Raw genomic sequence first — 22,840 nt, forward strand, 5'->3', positions numbered from 1 at the left:
TCTGGAGGTACAGCAGGTGAAGGAAAAAGAGAGAGCTCAGCCTGCCCAGAGCTGATGGCTGTGAAGGGTGGCAACACGGAGCCGAGGTTCTCCCCAGGCGGATCATGGAACTGCCTCAGTTTGGAACAGTGCAATAATTCCAAGGGGGCCAAGGAAGTTTGGTCCCCCCCCCCACCAGCTCTACGTGACATGTGCTCTCCTCTCGTCTTCCAGTGCCTCAGCCCCTCCTCATCACTCTTCAGGGTAGGACAGAGCCATGCAACACACATGCTGGGGGCTAGAGAGCCTTGAACAAGGAAAGAGCATCCACCGTGGTGCTGGGAAAGCCAAGTCATGGGATTCGTCCTCTCCCCCACCACCTCACAGACTTCGTTAACTGCCTGACGTTGAACATATTAGCGCAGTCTCATTCATCACTAGCAGTTGCACCTTCCCGTCTGCACCAGAGAACTCCCAGCCTGTTACAGTAACAAGAACCCCTCCTCCTCTTTTTCATCTCCATCTTCTCTTCCTCCACCCTCTTCCCTCCTGCTCCTTCGCCTTCTTCCTTTCACTCCCCGCCCCCCATCTGCACCTATCGCTGGCAAATCACATTATACGCTGCTGTGTCTCATTTTCTAATTTCCCCCCAGTGATTGACACAAGCAATATGCGTGCCAGTGCGTGGTGCAGCATTTTGTCTTTGCCAGCATGTATTCCAGCCTTTAGTGGCTACCGAGGCTGCTACAAATCTCCGAAAACTTTGAATTTCCTTAATTAAAGGCTTCATTCAGCATCCAAGTGATTTGTGAGTCCGAGCAGGGGGACTGGTAAAGCAGCACTGAAATGGCTTTGCCAATGCAGGTTACCGAGATCAATTGATTAACGGAGTGGCGTGTCATCAACATAAAAGTGTGGCGAGAGATGCATTTATCTATTCATGCACGGTTATATCATCCAGTTACAATATACTGTAGTATGGGCACCAAACAAACCCGTAGTCAGCCGCTTCAGTGCAAGTGAAGAACCCCAACGTGGGATTTGTGGATAGTAGCTAAGAATAGCAAGGTTAATTGTGGAAAAAAGGGAGGGGGGAGGCAAAATCTCAGCTTTGTCCAGATGTTACTGCAGCCCTACATCCAAAGTAATTAGTAAGGAGGACTTACGGTAAAGCTGTCCTGTTGTGGTGTTAACACCTTGAAGAATTGAAAACAGTTTATCTCCTACAATGCTATGCTTTGTCATGCATTGGAAAAGGAAAATTAACAAGGAAAGGAATTGGGGTGGGGGAGAGTGGGGTGAACAGCAGCATAGTTAAGGAGAAGGGGATTAACAATCAATGATGGGAGACTCCAAAAAATAACAAATGAGTCATTTGTTAGGCAATGACAGATTTAGCTAAGCAACTCCTGAAAATTCAAGCCTCATTTGAACATATGCTCCAGACCTAAGTAGGAAAGTCTCTGTGCATAGCAGTTTGGTGCAACGGCTGAGTAAGGTATAAAGCCAACCACAGGGAATTGTGTAAATGCCCTGTGGCCTAGACTTTGTTGGAAGTCCTTTCTTTCCACAGTGGAAAGAATAAAATGGAAATTAACATCAGCATTCTAATTTATGGCATTGCTGATTAATAACACCAGTGTATTGAATGTTGTTGGAATGGGTTGCTATGTACCGACAGAGGAGAGAAATTGGTCCTTCCTCAAGGAGACTGCAGTCTAAATAAGAAACAGGCAGCCAAATCAAGCATGATTTTAAAGCCCTAAATTAGAAGCCACAGATATTTAAATGTGTTCTTTCTTTTTGGTAAATTATAAGTGAAATGCCAACTGCAAGGCAGATACATCCTTTCCCTGCAATGATTATGTACACTTTATTAGACAACACAAATCAGGCTTCCCTGTTGAACATGAATCTTTTGCCTCTACATACATGCATAAGTAAGTAGCCGTAGCTCTTCAGTAAAGCAGGAAAAAACTCCTCAGAGACAAGGGAATATCTGCATTCCTGCTCAAGTTTTCAAAAAGAGACATTCTGCAGGCAAAATAAAAATGGGCACGGGGCCAGCAGCACTACTTGGGGAAATAAACCTTGTACCTCATTTTGCAGTAGCGGGGCACACAGGCCGGGTCTGAGATAGGTGTTTAAAGATGTGCGGAGAGTTCTGAGGGATCGAAGCAGAAGCCTGTGCAGCCCAGCACCCTGATTCCCATATTGGCCAACCAGATGCCCCAGCGGGAAGCCCACAGGCAGCATGTGAGGGCAGTCGCCTTCTCTTTCTGTTGTTTCTCAACAGACAAGATTCAGAGCCACAGGTCTGGCTCGGCCCAGCATATTTGCTGGCTAAGATGAAAGGCAAGACGATGTCTCAGCCAGCTTGGTGGAAAGGAATGGTCTTCCCCACCGCAGTAGAGGCAATGGGCTGGATGGGTGGGCTTTCCCTGCCGTTTGCTCATTGCCCTGCTAGTGCCACCGTGCAGCAGCGCGAGTGGCCACAGCATGTGCTGTGGGAGCAGAGCAACGCATTCACACACATCGTGCCTGCTGGAGGGTGTGGCTTGGACTTGGTTCCTCTTTGCCTGCTCACTCATCCAGCAGCCCTTCTCAACACATGAGGAGAAGGTGACTTGGTGGAACCGCCAGCCAGCCAGCCAGCCAGCTGAGGCCAACAACAAGCAGATGTTGCCCCAGGGCTGGCATCCAGGTTAGCCACAGTCTGGCAATTGAGCCCACAGACAAGAGCTCCCTGGACTTGTTTCTCATCTTCATTACTGCAGCCCGCTTGTTCATTCCCTCTTGCTCTGGCCCAGACAAGGGTGGCAGCGAGAAGGAGAAGCAGAAGATACTCTGCCTGCTTGCACACTGGCTTTCTGGCTGTCGACCACCAAGCGGTAGTAGTTAAGAGCAAGAGGAGGAGCAAAACCAGCTGGTGACGAAGGCAATGAGAAATTCAACACACTGAGGGAGGGGGTATATTGGAGATGTTTTGGATGGATGGGTTAGCTCTAACCTTGTACCCTTTACATGAGCTTCTGTACATTCAAGGAAAGGCAATGTTTAGATGAGAGACTTATGTAGGCTGCCTTGGGTTCCTTGCAAGAAGAACGAAAGGTGGGATGCAATGTGACAGCAATGGCATGCTTATAAGTCACCCCTGTTGTAACAGAAAAAGTTTTGCGGTGGCCTAGCCTCAGATGGATAAAAGACCTGATTCTGGTGGGGATGGAAACTGCTGGAACTGGTTCAGTTGTAGTGGATCCACACAACAGCCTGCATCTTTGAACCTTGTAGTGGTTCTGAGCTGCCCAGAGGTGCTGCGGCACAATTGGGTGGCGTACAAATGTTTTAAATAAATAAATTATCCTTGGGCACAGCTATGAGGACTGTCGTGATGAGCATGTGCACATTTACTGTCCCACCACTGAATAGGGACTATCCTACTGTAAACTACTGATGGGCTTTACTGCCAGGTGCCATGACGTTCTGCAGAGGCACTATAGAAAGGCCAGACCACCTCTGGTGGGAGCAAAATTAGAATACCCTAAGACTCCTTCTAGCCAGACAGTTGCTTCTGGTATTGAAAAATGTCTTGTTCCAACAGTTCTTCCAGGGATCACATATGCAAAATGTATTGAAATTGACCTTTCCTGGGTCAACATTCTTGGTTCTTCTTTAAATAAGGATAGCACAATGAAGTGGACAGTTTAAATCGATATACTATTTTAATCCTATACTATGGCAGTCTGCCATGCAATAAAACCAGATTGCTGCAGCCTCAACTTATTTTAATCACTAACAGTGAGAGATGGCATTGCTGCTGATTTTCCACTTGCTGTCATCATTCTGATTACCACAGAAACGCCCTGTGGATGGCAACAATTTCTGTTTATAGGATCCAATAGGAAGCTTAGGTACATATTAGCCAACATAAAACGGATGCCAGTTGAAGAAATTCTGATGGCCTTTCCTCAAATTTGTACAAGATGATTGGAGGCACCCCTAGTTTGATGACGTGAACACCTAAACACATTTAAAATACTCATACTTCCCAAATATACACCCCTTTCTTTAACAAATTGCATCTAGTATCTGCTTCAAAAGACTTCACAATGAGTGAAAGGAATCGTGCTTATTCATTAATTGCTTGATTTTATGTATTTATTTAATTTCTTTCTATAACTGAAGCTCTTTGGATAATTCATAAAACACAACTGAAAACTATAAAACACAATAAAATATAAGTTTAGAACATAAATAATAAAATTCAGAAGTATTTCATTGTTATGTGCCATCAAGTTAACTCCTACATGTAAGTGCTAAAAATGTACTAATGCAGTTTTTAAAATGGAAATATTAAAATGGCTGGCAAAGAAAAATGTCATAAATTGGTGCCAAAAAAACTTTGGTATGGATGTCCAATGAGCCTCTCAGGGAAGCCATCACTCAGTCACTGAAAAGGCCTTCTCCTTATTTGGAGTTAGAAAAGAAAGAATAATACAGAGTATGGCATGGGTGTGTGACAGGACATATATCTAAATAAATAAATATTGTGCAAGGGATGGTGACCTTCCAGCCAAAGTGAATCATTTTCCAGATCCATTAATTTCACTGGGAAAGATTTTAGCACAAAAATCATTCTCTTCCCCTGAAATCAACGGAAGAGAAAAGTGCTTAACTTTAATCCATATTTCAGCTGGACTGTGCACCATAGCACCAACTTTATCAGTTCTGTTTTATAGCAGGACTTTTTCCCTTTACTGAATGTTCTGTATCTGGAGTACTGAAGATCTGAAAATCAGCAGCGAGGTACATTAAATGTATATCTATAAAAGTGAATCAGGGCAAAATAAAACTTAAAAATGTAAGAGATCCCACTAAATGACTGCAACAATTTAAAGAGCCTGGCACATTCATTCATGCCTGGAGGTGGTCACAGTATCCTTGTCTTGTTGTTCAGACACACACCTACTGGTTTCCACAATGCGGTTCTGTCATGTACAGAACAAAATCTGCTAATTCCCTTCTGCTAGGCTAGTCCTTCTGGTAGCAGCCTGTAGTTCTGATTTTACATTTGAACATGAACTGCATTTAGGTGCTGTGAAATACGATCATAACCATGTCCTTTACCTGTGCATTTAGCAGCCCTTCATTAAATTACTCAAAGTAAGTGATGCTGCACACCCAGTGTGCTTTTGCCAGCCATCAAGAGCCCCAATATTTAATAATGAAATTGCTGTGTGTGTTTCTAAGAGATGTCTGTAGCCTTCTCAATGCACATCACTGCATTTTACCTTTAAAAGCAAAAACACCATTGAGTCCTTTGGAAGGCGCCTGGCAAGATTCTCAAACTGTTGTTGGGGCCAACATTCTGCCCTAATCCAGCTAGGATATAGACTCATGTGGAAGGAGTGTTCCCTATCTCCTGCCCAGTTAAACGGGCAAAGAATTTCAGAAGCAAACAAGGGGAACAGTATGTATGATTTGTCCATCCAGGTGAATGGGCAAGAGCTCCACTAAGATAGCCAAAATCCTTCAGCTGTGAAGCGCACTGGATCAGTTTGGACCAATCACTGACTCTCAGCCTAAACTCACTCACAGGCTTGTTGTAAGCATAAAATAAAGAGGAGGAGCACCATGAAAGCTGCCTTGGGTTCCGTGGAAGTGAAAATAAAATGCAGGACAAACATGTATGTGCTGCTGCTGCTGCTGAAATGCTCATTTACCCAGAATGAAAATCCATTGAGCTCAATGGTGCTTTCTCCTTGCAAGACGTACAGGATTCCTCTGTGTCAGTTGCCGTTTATGCTTATGCAGATTACCTTAACACCTGATTAAGCCACATATATTACTTGCACTATAGCAATGGCTTTCAGTCACATCTCAGAAGAAATAAGAATTATTCAGTATTTCCAGGCCCCAAAGTTATATCTCATCGATTTTTTCCTTACTTTAAAATACCATGCTATATATTTTTCATCTAGAAAATGCTGCAAAAGCTATGTCCAGAGTCTCATTTGTACTGGCCTCTATAGAAACTTACTTTGTATATCAATTTTCCACATGCAATAAAACCTGCTTTAGTGAAATGTCTTTTAGGACTTCACAAATATAAAACATAAAACAAATACTCCAATAAGCAGAGCTATTCTTTATGCAGTGTTCTGTTGCCACCAACCTATATTTTTTACATGGAAATACCTAGGCAGACAGGAAAGCTGCTTTCGTATCAAACTTTCCAATTGCAGGCTGGTATTTTTCTTTGTGTTTCTCCTGGAGAGCTTACTCTTCCAATCCACATCCATTTTAAAGCACAGTATATTATACAAGGGCTTTGTTATCTTGCCACATGTGCTTGTTTTGTTCTGGAAGAGTTGGCATCTACCTTTCCATCAAAATATTTGACATCAGCAGCATGAAGGGTGATATCCTACACTGAAAATACTGATTAATTGAACAACATTATTTATGAGCACTCTACCCTTTGATACTGGGATCTCTTTCAAGCAAGATTAATTTCCTTCTTAGTGATTTTGTTTTGCCTCTTCTAAGACCCCAGCATGGCCTGAAGGCACTTAACTCAGCAACTTTGCAGAAGCTAAGCAGTATTAGGTCTGGTCTTGAATGCACACCTTCGAAATCTGGTCTGGAAGTGGAATAAGTGTATATAATGCATGACCTGGACAAGAGATGGATCCAGCCAGTGATATCTAGCTGTTTCATATTATAAGGGGTCAAATGCTGTGGGCTTGATCATTCTCTGAAATAGTTGCTTTCTTTTTGCTTAAGTCTCTCCAAGCAATTTTGAATTTGTTACAGCTCTTTGAATGCTGCCACTCAAAGGCTTATCCACTCCCTCTTCGCTCCCTCTCTATATAGCTGCTCTACCTGTAACATTTCAAACACTAATCTTTCTTCTGTGTTGATCCCTCCACCTTTGACAATACCCCTCTCCAAATCTCCCTGGGCAGACTGCCCTTTGAATACGCATCCAGATAGGGCTGGGAAAGAGCTGTTCACTCATCAGACTCTGAATTCTTCCACCTAATCCTTCTCGTGCCCCCTCCCATAATGTCCCTGGGACAATTTTCAGTGTCAGTCTCCACAGCTTCTTGAGAAGTGGGAGTGCAGGGAGCCATTGCGGCAATTAACATTAGCCATGTGTGAACATCACCGAACGCTTTCTGCAGCATTCAAGCAGGGTCTGTTGAGTAGGTTGCCCCCTCCTGTCAGCTGCACGCATCAAGTAGCCCCTCCGGCAGGGACCCATGCATGCAGCACAAACCTCTGTAGAAAAGGACCCTTCGCGCATACAGCTTGAAGCATCAAGGCTGCCTTGTGTGCCAGAACCCTTTTAATACAGCCTGAATGGGCCTATCACAGAGCTTGCTCTGCACCGTGAGGTGAGTGAGTCCCTGCCTTAGGTTGTTTTAGCACCATCCTATGTGCAGACCTAGTGGATTGCAGAGACAGCAAACCTCAAGATCTTACTGAACTGGGAAACTGCCAGCAGACTTTCTCCAATCACCACCAGAAGGAAGAGTTGATAGATCTTCTCCCCTTTCCCCATTTGACCAAACCCTAGAAAGCAGCCTAGCTCAGCAGAGATAAACCCTAGGATTGGCTGGATTCCCAACATGGTGCCCTCCAAACCTTTTGTACTATCATGCCTGTCCACTGGCCATGCTGGCTGCAGCTGATGAAAATTGTAGTCCAAAACTTCTGAACAGCATCAGGTTGAGAAAGGCTGGTCTACAGGAATAGCTGACATTCTGAAATGCAAAGGTTTCCTTGAAAAATAATAAGAGAAAAGTAAGCAGAATGCAGAGTAAAATAAAATCTAGTATCTAGCCAGACTGCACATGAGCCAACTCAGGGTTACACATGTACATTCTGGGAAGGGCAGGATTATTTGCAATGGTTCAAATGAAGACATTCACTTCTTTAGGGATCCACCTGTCTTCATCTTGATGGTTAGGTGATGGTGCTTTTGATGGTGGATGACTGGCAGCTGAAGAGAGCCCAACCCATGGGAAGGAGAACCAGCTAGCATGAATGTCATCTCCATAGGAACACTGGGGCAATTGCCATGTTGCCCACGTTGGGGCAGTGGTGAGAGGTGAAGAGATTTTCTGCCTGTGAAGCTGGAGCCAGATAGAGTCTTTACTCTTAAGAAACCAGTCTTCTCCCAGTGGATTCCAAATCAAATGTGCTGGCTCAGCCTTAAGGGAATGGGAGTCCTTAGTGTGGAGTTGTTTTAAAAGGCAAGCAGGTATGAACAAGCCTTTCTAATGTCAGGCCTTCTCCTGAGTGTTAGAGATTCCCCCTAAGCTGTCCACCCGAACCAAGGAGACTCGTCTGACCCTTGAAGATGGTTTTTTAGAGGGCTGACAGTGAAGGAACCGGGAAACAGTCCATCTCTGCCCATTCCCTCTCTCTGCCGCTTCTCTGAATCCAAGCCTCTGCAGGGCACCAGCTCAAGGAATTAATAAGCCCCCTTCTCTTGCTGCCTGCCCTACTGCAGGCAGGGGAATTGTCGAGTGCCTGGCAGGCCACAATAGAGCCGTGTGGCATTCATTTCAAAATGCTGCCAGTGGTGGAAGCCTGCAGGAGGGGGAGCGATGTGCTAGCAAGCAAAGTAAGAGTGTGCTGAGGTTGTTCATACTCTGCCTCAGAACTTATTCTGAGTATTCTTCATATCAGGTTTGAGCTTCCTTCCTTCCTTTTTTGTACAAAGTTTTGTGTGCATTGTCAGGTGTATTTTTCCCATCAATGGTGTGAATTTTTGAAATACAAGCAGTTGATTAAACTGTGTTTATGCACACTTTTCAAAAGAGTATTTTTTATGATCAGTTTCCAAACGCATGCATTTTCCAAATGCATATTCTTGTTGTTTTGCTGTAAATCACCCTGCAAACTCAGAAATGTATGAGCACTGACTGCGTATTGTGCTTGGCTCCGTGTTTTCTTCTGGATTACATAAACTGGATAGATTCTGCTCAAAATTAACTGAAACCAATTTCTCAAACATCCCTAAAGTAGAAGCTCCTTCCCAGAGAAACTAACCATTGAAAAGCTTTTTAAGAATTTGTATAGTTAGAACTCACTGTGTACATTTTAATGTTGTTGTTCGTATAGTTCCAAAACATAAATGCTGCTCTACCGCACAAGTGGAATTGTAACATGAAATTAAATCATGAGAGTACCGCTACAATCATGCTAATACATATGCCATTGGGCATGCTCTTTATATCAAAGGAGGACCAAAGGGAGGACTTTTCGAAAGAAGCCAGGAACCTCTGTGGTGACCTAGAAAATCCAGTCCAGAGTAATAACTAGATTCATGTCCAAACTGTGGAATAATATTCCCCCATGTGTGCTGTGAAAATTGGCATTGCTACGCAGCCATTCAGCTTGCACATGAGAAGCCATTCATACAACAGGAACTGGAAATGCAGCCAAGCCCCTGCCATCGCCACATGAACCAACATGATACAGAACCAAACAAACAGATCTTTGCCTCTGCAACACAAGTGTTGGCATCTGAAGTAAGGAACAAAAACTTTAAGGAACCGAAGCTCAAACAGAACAAAAGTCTCAAGGGAGGTTGCATGACTTTCCAGGAAAAGGGGCTGTTAACAGGACCCAAGTAACAGTGTGAAAGTGAGCACATAATGCTCACATTAAATCCCTCTTCAGATGAATGCTTTTATCCAGGCGCAAGCTGCAACTCTGTACTAAACGTTTTAATTCTGTAACCTCAAATCTGGCAGGCTCAGGTTTCCCTTTGTGTTTGTGTTAAAGGAAAAAACCTGGCAGACCCCCTTCCCACCAGTGATAAAACCAGTGGGTTTATCTTTTATATGAGCCACGCCAAACCTTGCAGTCACAGCGATCATAAGCAAGAGGATGACATTGGCTCCCTCCCACGCGCACCTCAGAATGGGCTTCTGAGACATGTCTCTCCTCCTCCTTTGGACATGCCAGTAAGTGGCTTCAAAAGGTGCTAAACAGCAGTACCAGTTGAAGAAGAAATGAAGTTGCTCAAAAGCACATCTACTTGCTGAAAGAGAATACAGAACACGGGCCTGCACATGGACAAAGCAAATGGAGCCCTCCATATCCTTTCAGAGAAAGAGCATCTGTCCACATCACATGCTAATGCCTCTGATGCAAATATTTGCATATTTCTAATGCAAATACGCAAATAATGTGATGCTTTTTCCATGGAATTCCATTATGCCTGCTTACACCACTGGCATGGTACCAGAGGCCACTTATACTAAGGCTGCTTCAGCTGTTAGAGCAAAGGAGCAGTGTCGGTTACTGCCCATCCTCTAACCAAAAATTGCTTAGATACTCTGTGCATATGCACTGAAATCCAACTGAAGAGCCAGTCCAGCAGGTTCCATTTAACATTATCTGTGGTTTTCTTGAAAGAAATATCTGACAATGGTGGGATATGCAGAGAACCCATCCATCATATGCACCCCTTGGTGCCTCATCTGGCAGAAGGCCATGGCAGTGTAATCCCCAGCCATGCTGCTTGCACTGAGTACTGGTTGGAACTGCACTCCTATTCTGCAGCCAGCATGCACTCCATGGAACGTAGGAAGCTGGCTTATCCCAGCCTGGTCCATCGAGCCTAGGACTGGCTTCTAGGGTCCCAGGCAGGGTTTCCCCATGTCTGTCCCCTGAGCCTTTTACTGGAGATGATAGGGATGGGATGTGGACTGCTTGCCTGATATGTGCATGTTGCCACACTAAGTAAGAGTCCCTCCCTTGTCTTTCTGGCAGCAGTTCAGAAAGACTTAAATCAGCAGCTGCAGGGTCAAAGAGCTGGAAGGGCTGGCCCATGTGTCACCACACAGGCAGGAATGTTTATAAGCAAGTAGTCCCTCCTCCCTTTTAGCACACGTGATAAAACAAGTCAGTCCTATCTGTTTCATTTCCTAACATCCAAGGTGGCTTCCTTCTCCAGGCACTGCTAGATTCATACAGAAGCATTGTAAAGATAATTAAAGGACACATCAAACATGGCAGTTCTGCAGATATTTCTACCTAGAACCTCTCTGTTTTTTCTTTTCTTCTTTTTTCTTTAGAATGAGCAGCATCATACACAGATGACCGCATCAGTGCAAAGCACATTTATTGTATATGTATATAGGGTTTAATTTCTCCTCTCAGATCAACTTCAGCTTTCTAAGGAGACCATCTGATTTGTCATACCAGCAAAGCAATTGTGGCTTTCAACCCTTTCTACCAGCCTGGTTCTTGGGAGGGCTTTTGTGGATCCAAGCATGCTTTGCGCTTCCATGAGCTGAACAAACAAACAAGTAAACAAGAAAGGACACAACCAAGTGTCCTACATTATCTCTCTATTTAATATTGATAGAGTTTGGCTCATTCTACTATTCCAAACTCACTCACAAGTAAAAAATGTGAGCTGTCCAAACACCTTGTGTGAATTCAGGAGGGATGTGAAGCTATTCTCTGGTTGGATTTAATCTCTTGGCACACAAAATGAACTGACCTTCCAGACAGTACTTAAAGTCTCTCCTAACTCTCCACCCTGGCAAGCTTTTAAAATCTGCTCTTCTGGATTTCCACTATTTTTATTTATAAACTGGAGCTGTGCTGCTGCAGGAGCAGCAGCAGCCCCCCCACCTCAGCCGCATCTCCCAGAAGCATGAAAGAACAGAATCATTTGCTACCTGACACAGAAGCCTGTCTTCAAAGGCAAACTGTTTATTAAAGAGAGGAGAAGCGGGTTACTCAGATATTCATGCAAGTTAAACATTGAAAGCTCAATTAAGTCTTCCAGAGAAGCGAGGCCCTGAAAACAGGGAAGGCCATGCAAATGGCAGCGGCTAAAAGGCAAAGCCCCTCTCCTGCCCTGCATGGCGTCTGGGGAGCAGAGCGCCCAGAGAGCACTTCGCTGTCAGGTTGCCTTCAGCAAAGGCATGGTCGGCATTCCCGCTGACGCTTCCCTTGCCAAGCCAAGGAAAATCCCGTGCATCCCAGAACAATGCCAGATATCATTATCCAGCTTGCTGAGTCTTGAAAGCAGCCCAAGTGGACGTTTAGAACAACAGATCATCTGACTGCCCAAAGCTGTTCACAGACTAGGCATTTTCCACACCAGGGATGATTAGCATCTTGACTCTGGGGAGAACTCTATGGCTCAGGGAGACAGAGGTGGTGCAGAAGGGGCTGCCTTATGCTGAGCCAGTTCCTGGGTCCATCCGCTCTTGCTCTGCCAACAAAGATTTGCAGAGGTTTGCCAGTGTTTTGGACCTAGACAGGGAAGCAGCTAGAAAATTCAAGAAGAGAAATCATATCATATTCCAGCATGGCCTTTCATCCTCTTTCGTACCTTGAGAACATTACTTATGGGAGGAGCAATGGTGACATATTTTGTGACATCTTGTTTGAAATTGGCTGGGCCACCTGGAGACAGGTAAAATTGCTTGAGGAGTGCACTTAAACAAGGCTGTGGGAGCTCATTACCCTATAAATTGCCACAAGCTCCAAAACAGTCATAAGGGTGGCAGGAGCAGAAAAAGAACTGAAACCTCTCAGGGTTGTTGTGAAGATAAGATTTGGTATCAGGGTATGGGTGGAATAAACCTGTACCACATACACAAAACAATTCAATACAGCAAGATCCAGTGGTCCTAGAAAAATGGTCTCCAAAAGGGAACAATCTTACCTTGCAGAATTCAATCGAGTTCCCAGGTGAGAGGCTTCTGCCTCCTGTTTAAACACCTGTATCCTGGAGGAGCAATATTGCTGCTCTCCAGTAGGTCTCGAATGTAATTAGAAGCCAGGCTTCCCACTGATGCATTATGGAGAGAAATCTAGCGTGTGTGTCCGTTCTGCTGTGTCGGGTCTGCAGCCCACTGTCAGTCAAGACCTTCTGCTCACTTAGGGACACTGCTGGCTTCAGCAGGAATGCACTCAGAAAAACCTCAGCCTAGTTGGCAGGTCTTTTCCACCCCAGTTTGGGAGAAACTTGCAGTTCACAAGAAGTCTTTGTGGTGTCTGGATCTGCATATGTATGCATTGTGAAAGAAAAGCATGTAAAGACACCTTTCCTGTCTTGTGGGCTGTATTTTCTAGATATTTTTCTTAAAAAATAAGCTACCCCCCCCAACTCACACACACAATTGTTGCCAAAATATGCATTTTTCTGACCTTCAAAGAAAACAAAACAAAAAGAGAACGTTTCATGAGCAAGATGCCGCAGTACTTTGTTAGGAATATGGGAATTTTGCAGCATATTGGATATTGCAGTATAAGCTCCCTGCAACTCCAGACCTGAAGTTCTGGGTCCCACTGGGATCCTCACCTTCCCTGTATATCATTTCCAAGAACAGAAATATAATCCACTAAGTGGTACTCCTGTGTAACTTGCACAGAAATCAGTGGCACGTATTTTTATAATGACTTTTACACCACTTAATCTGTGCAAGGTGCTTTAGTTTCAGATGTCTTGTCATTGCATTTCACCTCCTAAGAATGGTGGGGAGGGAAGTCTTGGTATTATATTCCTGCTGAGTAGTGTGAGATCAGCAGCATTCTTGGCTTTCTAGAAAAATCCAAGCCAGCCATTGTAACTCTTCTGTACAAGCCTAGACTCTGAGGTGAATCCCATTCCACATTCTTAATTAAGGCAAAAGATTTTCTCTAGAGGCATGTGCATAAACTCTGTCTGTATATCACTGCAATGTAGTGCGTGCGTGTGCGTGAATGTATGTATTTTTCTTTTCCGTAACACAGTCAGTGTGCTTTTATTCATTCAAAGTAGGTTTCCTAGGTGATCTTTTGTAAAATGTTCTGCATGGGCAGGAGCTCCCTTACAGCAACGCACAGAGATGCAGAAGTACACTTACAGTGCAGTTCTATACAAGTTTACTCATAAGTAAGCTCTACTGTTTTCAATTGGCTTTGAGTCTGGGTAAGTGTGGCAAAGAGGAAGCTGTGGGCTGCAGTCCCTTGAGAGAAAGTGGTTGGGGCAGGGAAAGATAATCCAAAGCAAAAGAGAGGGCCATGCCAATGTGAAAAAGAAAAAGCAGCCAGATTGTCTTTCCCCACCTCCAACAGACGGATTATAGGAGACAAAACTTGTGACCTCTGGGAGCAGTCTTCTTCTGTTGACCCCTTCCCATGCACCAGAAATGCTACATATTTCTGGAACTAGATTGCACTGAGAGTGCTGTACTTGCTTAGCAGCCAGTTTTTGCCTGCCTTATCCATGGAATAAACTTGCAAAGTAGCCCTGTGTATGTGATGCATTCTGATGCACCAAACTGATGCATTCTCATCAGCAAAAACCTCCTCTGGTAACTCTTTAGTGAGTTCATATCATGCTCTTCCCTGTTCATTTGGAGGCCTGCTCTGGGAAGGCACTGATATTTTACAACCCCAAAGTTCTGGAATTCCCTCTGGATGCTACAAAAGAAAGGGAAGAGCCTTACTCCGGATTCTCATTCTCGGTGTCCCACAGAGAGCATTCCACCAGCCACTGTTTTCCAGCAGAGTGTGACTGTTTCCTTCAGGTTTAGCCAGGGATTCCTGGACAGGTTCGTTTCCTCCCTGCCTGAATTAATGAAGCATTTGGGTACGGTAGATTGCTTTCACACAGTTTGCCCAAAGGCGTTTTTAGAATTGTCAGAGCGTTGTGCCTCTCCCTGAAAAGGATCTGCACGACGGGACCCTGCTTGCCGGGCCGGGCCAGCCAGTTTTCTCCAAGACTCTAGGCCAAATTTTAAGTGAGGCAGAAAAGGGGAATTCATGAATTGCTAATATTCCAATGGCCCTGCGAAACATTTCTATCTTTTCTCCCTTAACGGGCTTTTCCCTGGTAAGAAAAGGGTTGGAAGAATCAGTGAGAAAACATAGGAGGACTATAAATTTAAGACAGTGATATATGGATCTACTGTATACTCCTGGGGATGAGGCAATCCAATTGTAGAATAAAAACTTGGTCCAGAATCCCTCATGGCCAGAAATTTTCCTTTCTGCTGAACACTGGAAATGAGCAGGTGCTGTGCAGATCCAAGAGTATGATTGTGATTATATGATCATTATAACTATCGAATGGAACAAGCAGGCTGCAAAAGGTGTGTATGTAAAAGTCTTATTAAATAAGCAACATTCATTGCTCTGGTATTAAGTGGTGAAGCCTGTAGCCATGGTAAATACTAATTTTCATGAGAATACTTATTCATAAGAGTACTTTCCCCATTCTATTGCTGATAACACCAAAAGTAGGAGCATATTTAAAACGACTTTATAGATGATAAAAACAAAATGCACATTTCATCATGAAAAGATGTTTTTAAAAATAATCACTTTTATTTTATCAGAAATATTGGCACCCTGGGTTTGATTTTAAAGCTGAAATCTTTTTGTTCATCTTAATCTTAATAGCTGAAGTATACTTACATGGATGGGACTTTTGTTTCCTTGATTGGCTTTCAGAACCTTCTCTTTATGCAGGCAAGCTTTTATATTTCAATATCTCACCCAGTCAAGCAAAAAAATGAAAGGAGTGATTTGCTATCATGCTGGAGCTGTTAAATATGAAAATTAACTGTAATAAAGGGAAATGTGGCTTCATGGCTACCTATGATGGCTGCCTCTGAGGATCAATAGGGTAGACATATGAATTTTATAGCCTACCCCTTTCCGTTATTTTTCCTTTTTCTGAACATAATCCAATTAGTAGCTTTAGCATACAATAACTTTTCTCCTGCTTGTCATTGCCTGTAGTTTTAAGTACCTATGTTGGTCTTAAATCTTCTTACCAAAGTCAATCATTTTTTGTCCCTGATTTCAGGTGCACTCAAATAGGATGTGCCTAAACATTCAGCACAGTCCAATTCTCAAACATGTTAGTTGATTGCAGCAAAAACAACAAAGCATGTCTTGGCAAATTAAAGACTAACAAATGCATTCTGGCATACCATTTCCTGGACACTGTCCACTTCATCAGACACATTTGATGAAGCAGACAGCATCAACAAAAGCTAATGCCAAAGTAAATTTGTTAGACGTAAAGTTGCCACACATTTTTTAAACTGCTTGGTGGTGTAATCCCCATTATACCTTCAAACCATTTGCCTACCAGCTCAGGAACCAATGCTTGGCTCAGAAAAGACGTGCAGCAGAGCCCTTCTTGCTGAAAGGAACTTCTCTTCCACTTGCCTGCTTCAAACTCACACCACTTGGGGAAAGCTGCTCCTGTGGGTTTGGAGACTCTTCAGTCAGCTTGTAATAGAACATCAGGGGAGGGGACTATCACTTGGGCAGGAAACAACAGAATTTTTTGATAGGAAGTGCCTTTGAATCATTTAAAGGACTCACTGAATGCAAGCCCTAAGAGAGACTCCAAAGGAAGTTACTTGAGGATTGTAGAGCTGTGAGCTTTGGAATCAAGTGTTTACCCTACTGTTTTCACTAGTTTGATTATGCTTTGCCGGACTGCTTGCCAGCCCTCTTTTTAGGAAAACCCATGTTTAAAAGTTTTAGCTGTGAAGACAATTTTCAGCTTTTATTGTACACACACTTGCATATAGTTGAGTCAAACATATTTTAATAATTTTTATTTTAACATTGATATGGTTTTTCTATTGTGATTAAAACTAGTTCCCCCTTTTCTGTGTATTGCAAGAACCACGATCTTACAGCAATGCTGCAGAAAACTACATTAAGGTATATATTTGGAAGGTTATGTAGAAGTTGGAGAGATAGTTGTGTCTTTCTTAAAAAAAATGCATACCTGTATAAGTTGGTAAATCTTATCTTGTTGTGTAGTGGTTAGGGTGTTGAACTAGGACTCAGGAAGTCTGCTTTCTAGTCCTTGCTAGGTCGTTAAATACCCCGAACATAAGAAAAACCATGCTGGATTAATCCATCTAGTCCTGCACACCGTATCCAGGGTGGCAAACCAGCTGGCCACAGGACTGCTCAAACAAGATGGGTGCACATCCTCCTCCTGTGCTGCTCCTCAGCAACGGGTGTGTGCAGGCAGGCCACCTAGACATTCCACCCTATGTTTTTCTTGAAGGGCTCAGATTCCAGTGCCAATCCAAGCATTCAGCAGAGCCCAGGGACAACCCTTGTGGGAAAGCACCACCTCAGAAAAGCACATGAGGGCGGGTGGATCTCTGAACACTTCTTGCAGTTCGAATTCCCCTGCTTGGAAATATGTGATATCAGAGATGGATGGATTGTGCATGCTATCTCTTTTCATGTGTGTCGAGCTTATGCTGGGAAGCAGTATGCAAGTGTATTGATTTCTGCAGATCTCAATTTGAATTCATGCACACAGATCCAGCAGGTATGCTTTTCTAAGCCCGATATGTGAGGATTAGAAATTGTCCTGATCCTGTTCCATTCATTAGTTACCCACTACATTTCCAATATGCTTCCTGCTGACGGGAATAATTTGTACCACTATGGTGAAGAATAGCTTTTTGATACAGGTAAATTTAAAGGAGGCTGCACACAAATAGAAGACCTCCTTTCCTCCAGTTCTGGTTGGGGTTCATTAGAATAATGATATATTTACCTGTTTATTTTTCTATGATATAAAGTCAGAGTTTGTTCTACAGCAGAAAATCAAAGTGCTGAAATGTAACAGATCTTTGACTGTCTCAAAGTATTCAATGAAACCCTTCTTTCTTCTCTGCAGGGCATCTGTGCCACCACTACTGCGTTTTTACATTTCTTCTTCTTAGCTTCATTTTGTTGGGTTTTGACAGAAGCATGGCAGTCATACATGGCTGTTACTGGAAAAATTAGGACACGACTCATAAGAAAACGCTTTTTATGCCTTGGATGGGGTGAGCTTCTATGACTCAGCTAAGATTTTTTTTTCAGCTTAATATTTCATGCATGGATAACCTTTGGAACATGAATGCTTGTTTCAATAATCCTGACATGTAGTAGATTGCAAAGTTTCTAAACTGAATATTAGTAGTGGAAGATTTTCTATAGAAAAGCAAGCAAGAATATAATTTAGTTGTATTGATCTGCTTCAGGATATGGCTGATGATGAATGTCCCATTCATTATGAGAGTTTATCACACCATAACTTATAACCTTTAGCAGATTCTCTGTAAGCCTGAGAATTCAAAAACAAAAGCAACTGAAAAGAAAAGTAAAGAAAAGACCCTGACTGAAATCCATCAAATCTCCATACAATTTCTTTATTGTATACAGTGTCAAATGCACTGGTCACTTAGCAACCTTGAAACCATGCATGCTGAAATGGAAGCAGAGCTATTGACAAGTTAATAGTAGGGGAAGGGCGTTTTTCAGCAATGCTGGTGAAAAGGTTCTTTCTTAAAACCTTTACTGGTGGATACAGCCTTCCCTACCTGGTGCTTTCCACATGTGCTGGATTGCAGCTCCCATGATTCTCAGCCAGTACAGCAAAGGAACACCTGAGACAGGAATTGTGGATGTTGCAATCCAGTGAATTTGAGGTTGCAGAAAGCTGGGTTTTTCACATCCAAGCTGGCATTGTGGCTCTCAAAAGCTATGATTTCTGGTTAAATACAAGGAGTGTAGCTATATTAGTCTATTGCAGTAAAACCCACAAAGGACTCTGTGGTGCTTTAGAGACTATCGAGTGTGCGGAGAGAAGTAATCATTATGTTTTCTCTTCCAGGTTTACCAGCACTTGTGGTGGCAATATCAATAGGTTTTACAAAGACAAAAGGATACGGAACCAGTCACTAGTAAGTCATTCTGTAATAATCTACTGGCCATGCACTTTGTTTCGGAGGATGGCTCCTCCATCCCTGTTGAGCACACAGACTTGGTTGGGGTATTGCCATGGTTCTCACTTCTCTGCTGGCACGGAGGCTGTTTAAAGGCAGAATAATGCCCGCCTATGTCAGGAATTTGAGATAGACATACAAGCTCAGCCGAGGGAGGAATATTTATTAATGCCAGCAAGCAACCAAGCATGCGACTGTGCATTGCTTTCTTCAAAATAGAAAATGTCCTAACTTTCACAATGTACCGCTCTGGCATCAGATCTTATCATTTGAACCCTATTTCCAGTATAGGTGGCCTAGACTATCCCTTCAATCTTTTCTAAAGGCTTCTCAGGTCCCCCCCCCCAGTCCCTCCAAGGACCCCCCATGATCACAAGGGTGACAAAGGAGACACAGCAGGCTTCCAGACCCAGGGCTCCAATCCCTAACCATGAAAAGGCACTGTGAAACTGTTCCTAATGGATTTTTTTTTTTGGGTGCAGGAGTAAGAAAAAAGATGGGAAAAGCAGCAGAAAAGCATGGCGGGGGGCGGGGGTTACATATTGAAGACAATGCTAAGTCCCTGTCCTAGCCTTTAATTACCACACTGTAATTAGCCAGTGTGGTTTCATGATAAAATCCTCATCTGGAAGCACCCATAGTGAGACTGTTTTAGCATCAATGCACTGGAATCAGAAGACTTCTCTCCCCCTAAATAGTTCTTCAGAGCTTTTCCAGGGGCTTCAGGCTTCCTCCAGATCACCATGGGTGACCCTGTATAGAGCAGTAGCGTGTGTGGTGGGGGGGAGGGGTTGCCCCAAATTGGATAGACGGATCTGCCAGCAGAAACTGTGGTCATGCAAGATCCCTTCATCCAGTTTCAGGCAGTTCCTCCCACATGCCGCTGATCTACTTGACCCAGTCCAGGCTGTTCAGGAAGGATCCATTCCACCCTCCTAGAGGGTCTGGGGAGAGTATTTGCAGTGGGAGGGCTATGGGGGGAAAGAAGGGGAAGGGAACGATGAGTTGTGCAAGCTGCTTTTCACTCATGCCATTTTAAAAATATAATGCTTAGCTCCATTGTAGCCTGTTCAGTGTAACAGAATGCGGTACATTAGCATTCACATTTTAAGTGAGAAAGATTAGCTATTTTGAAAGTCACACCACTCCAAAAAGAATCCGAAAATGCAGAGATTTCTTCGTTATGTTATGATAGCATGAAAACTGCTGAATGAAAATACACTGGGGGTGCAATCCTCTGCATGTATAGACAGGAAAAATGGCATGCAGCTTCTAGCATTCACCAACCAGCCTGGCTAGGGTGTGCTAGGGGTTGTAGGACCTCTCTCTCTCGTGCTCTCTCTCTTTCTCTCTCACCCTAAAAACAATTAAACATGGTGAATAGCTTACTTTAAAAGTTTTGTGAGCCTAAGAATATAAAGTAATAATGAAAAAGCGAGGTTCTTTCACAAAGAATGTGATGATGTTCCAGTACTTTAAGAAATAGACACAATACGTAGCAACCATGTGTTATTTGTCTGCACTGGAATTGTAAATGCAAATTGAATTATGCAAGCCTAGATGTATTTCTGGCTGCCACTAAGTCACCCCCATTCCCTCACTCGGAGGCGTGTTAAAGCGTGTGAGGAGCAGGGATATATGAACATTCTGTTTGACTCACAGCATTCAGAAGCCATTTGAAGCCCAAGTAGGAGCATGAGGCTGCTGAAAACATCCACCAGTCATCAGATGCACATATGCTTCCATTTTGTTCCCAATTCTGTGTTCAGTTTGTGTAAATTTCTTAATTTGCGCAAATGGCCTCACTAGGCTAAACCAGCCGCACTGTGCTTATGGGAAAATGTTGCGCATATTAGGTGAGGTGTGCAAATTTCAGGAGGTTTGTGTACATCTTCCATTGCACCACTGGTCAATTTGTGCAAATCTCCCCATGAGTAGCAACCATAAACATGAAGAGGAGTCATACACGAGCCAAACTGCAAGATGATGTTTGGAGAATCCCAATGATCTTCAGCTTTGCTTTTTCAGCCATCCCTGGCAAAGAGGAAAGCCCTGTTCATGCATGGCTAATGCCAGCTTTATATTCCTAACTAGAAATGTACCAAGGTGAGAAGTGACTCATTTGAGCTTGATGTACTTCTTGCCTCCTTCCAGTCCACTAATGGGATGCAGGGAAGGCTGGGCTTTTTCCCATGAACATCTGTCTCCAAGGCAGACTGCAGTTTGTGCATTTTAAAAAATGCTAGCAAAATGTGCAGAAATGACACAATTTGCACTGTGAATCATGATATTTTGCATGTTTTATACAAATCAGCACCCGAGAAACATACTGATCTAGTTCAGGTTGCCTAAAATCAACAAGTTTAGATCCATGCTAGACCCATGTGTTTTTCAGGTGCCAAATTATGCAAAACGTGCAAAATAGCATGAATTGCACAATTTATATAAAGGCGCACCAATGGTACAAATAGCACTATTTGCACAATTGTTGTTAGTGTTCTTTTAAAAAATATGCAAATGACAGTCCTTCTTAGAGACAGAAGTTTGCAAATCAGCTCAACTCACTTCATAGTGAGTTGGCACCTGCACAGGGTTGGAAAACCAGAATCCAGAGGGCCAAGTCATGGAAATCCATCACATTTTCACCTCCCTATCAGATTGCTTATGCTTCCCTTCGCCTTACTGCATTTACAGATCCCTCTGCCCCCAGTCACAGTCTAGTTTTAAAAATCCTACAACCAGGATTCCATTTCCCCTTGTGCTGTAATGTGGCCCCACTCTTACATGTGGACAGAAATATTCCACATTGCAAAGGAGAGGGGTAAAGGGGCCAGTTTAGACATTACTAGTCAATGGGGTGGGCTTGGGTGGCCAAGATGTGTTATGAATTTTAGTTTTCTATTTGCTGAAGAAGTATCTTAAAAGGTTGATACCTGCAGTAGCAATGGAGTCAGCATGGCTCCATGACAGACAGACGGACAGATGCTACACCTTATTAATTTGTATTAGTTTTTTCCTAATGTTCTTTCCAGTTGCTGGCTGTCTCTTGAAGGAGGACTCCTCTATGCTTTTGTTGGACCTGCAGCTGCTGTTGTCCTGGTAAACATTAAAATCACCTTCAGTATTTTAAGTAGCCGTGGTAATGCGTATTATTTGAATTATTGAGTGACTGGTAAATCAGTTAACTTGATTTTAATCTGGAAGTGATGAAAGCAGATTCTATTTGCTTTTACTATGTGGGAAGAAGTGGCTGAATCAATTCAGGTGTGCAAAAGCTTCCAGTGCAACCCTATGCATGTCTACTCAGAAGTAAGTCCCACTGAGTTCATTGAGACTTACTCCAGGTAAGTGTATATAGGACTGAAGCCTTAAAAAAGCGCTTGTGTTTTTTCATGTGTCTAATTTGTGCCATATTCTTTCTGTACAGGAAGAGATTCTTTGAAAATCTGTGTCAAAATGCTATCATAACTGTGTTTCTTGTACTATGAAATGATTCTTATGCTTAGAACAAGCATTTTATTCTGGTTTTTTGGTTTTGTTTTGTTTTTTGCAACAGTTCCATCTGATTTGCTGTCTCTCTCTCTCAGTCTCTGATTTTGGTTCACTTCACTTCTAATATATTTCAGTTTGTTCATTCCAGCCTCTCCCTTAAAGGAGACTTGCCCTCCTAATACCCAAAGGGTCATTCAGATTATTATGTTTCATGACTTAAACATTATAATCAACCAAGTATTAAAATACATCTTTCCTCCTGATTCAGTCAAATAAAAGGGATTTTCCCACTTACCCTGAGAAAAAAAAGGAGACCATATGGGAGTTAACTACAAAGCAGTACCAAAAGCAACAGTGCTTGCTGCATTGTGTAATTAGATATACAACTGTGTGTAAGAAGTTTAATATGAAACAACCACACATGCATAAACAGTTTCGGCCCCTTCTGAGATTGGAACAACTTGAATAAGAACAGCAGCAGCCTCAGAACTGGCTGCAGCCTTCCAATATAAAGAGCAAGCTCGTGTTCCATATTTGTACCATGCATTTGTGTCCTCAAGTACGCAACTGCACTGAGA

General features: G+C 43.1%; 1 protein-coding gene across 1 annotated transcript in view; it reads left to right on the forward strand.

Annotated features, from left to right (window-relative positions):
* ADGRB3 (adhesion G protein-coupled receptor B3) overlaps positions 1 to 22,840 on the forward strand; it is a 499,090-nt gene that overhangs the window by 421,264 nt on the left and 54,986 nt on the right. Inside the window, exons 19-21 of the mRNA XM_044421464.1 lie at positions 17,678 to 17,828; positions 18,659 to 18,728; positions 21,803 to 21,869. Coding sequence (XP_044277399.1) covers positions 17,678 to 17,828; positions 18,659 to 18,728; positions 21,803 to 21,869 — 288 coding nt within the window. The remainder of the gene's footprint in view (positions 1 to 17,677; positions 17,829 to 18,658; positions 18,729 to 21,802; positions 21,870 to 22,840) is intronic.

The sequence above is a fragment of the Varanus komodoensis genome, unplaced genomic scaffold (genome assembly GCF_004798865.1).
Source record: "Varanus komodoensis strain SLA01 unplaced genomic scaffold, ASM479886v1 scaffold12, whole genome shotgun sequence".
Taxonomy (NCBI): Eukaryota; Metazoa; Chordata; class Lepidosauria; order Squamata; family Varanidae; genus Varanus; species Varanus komodoensis.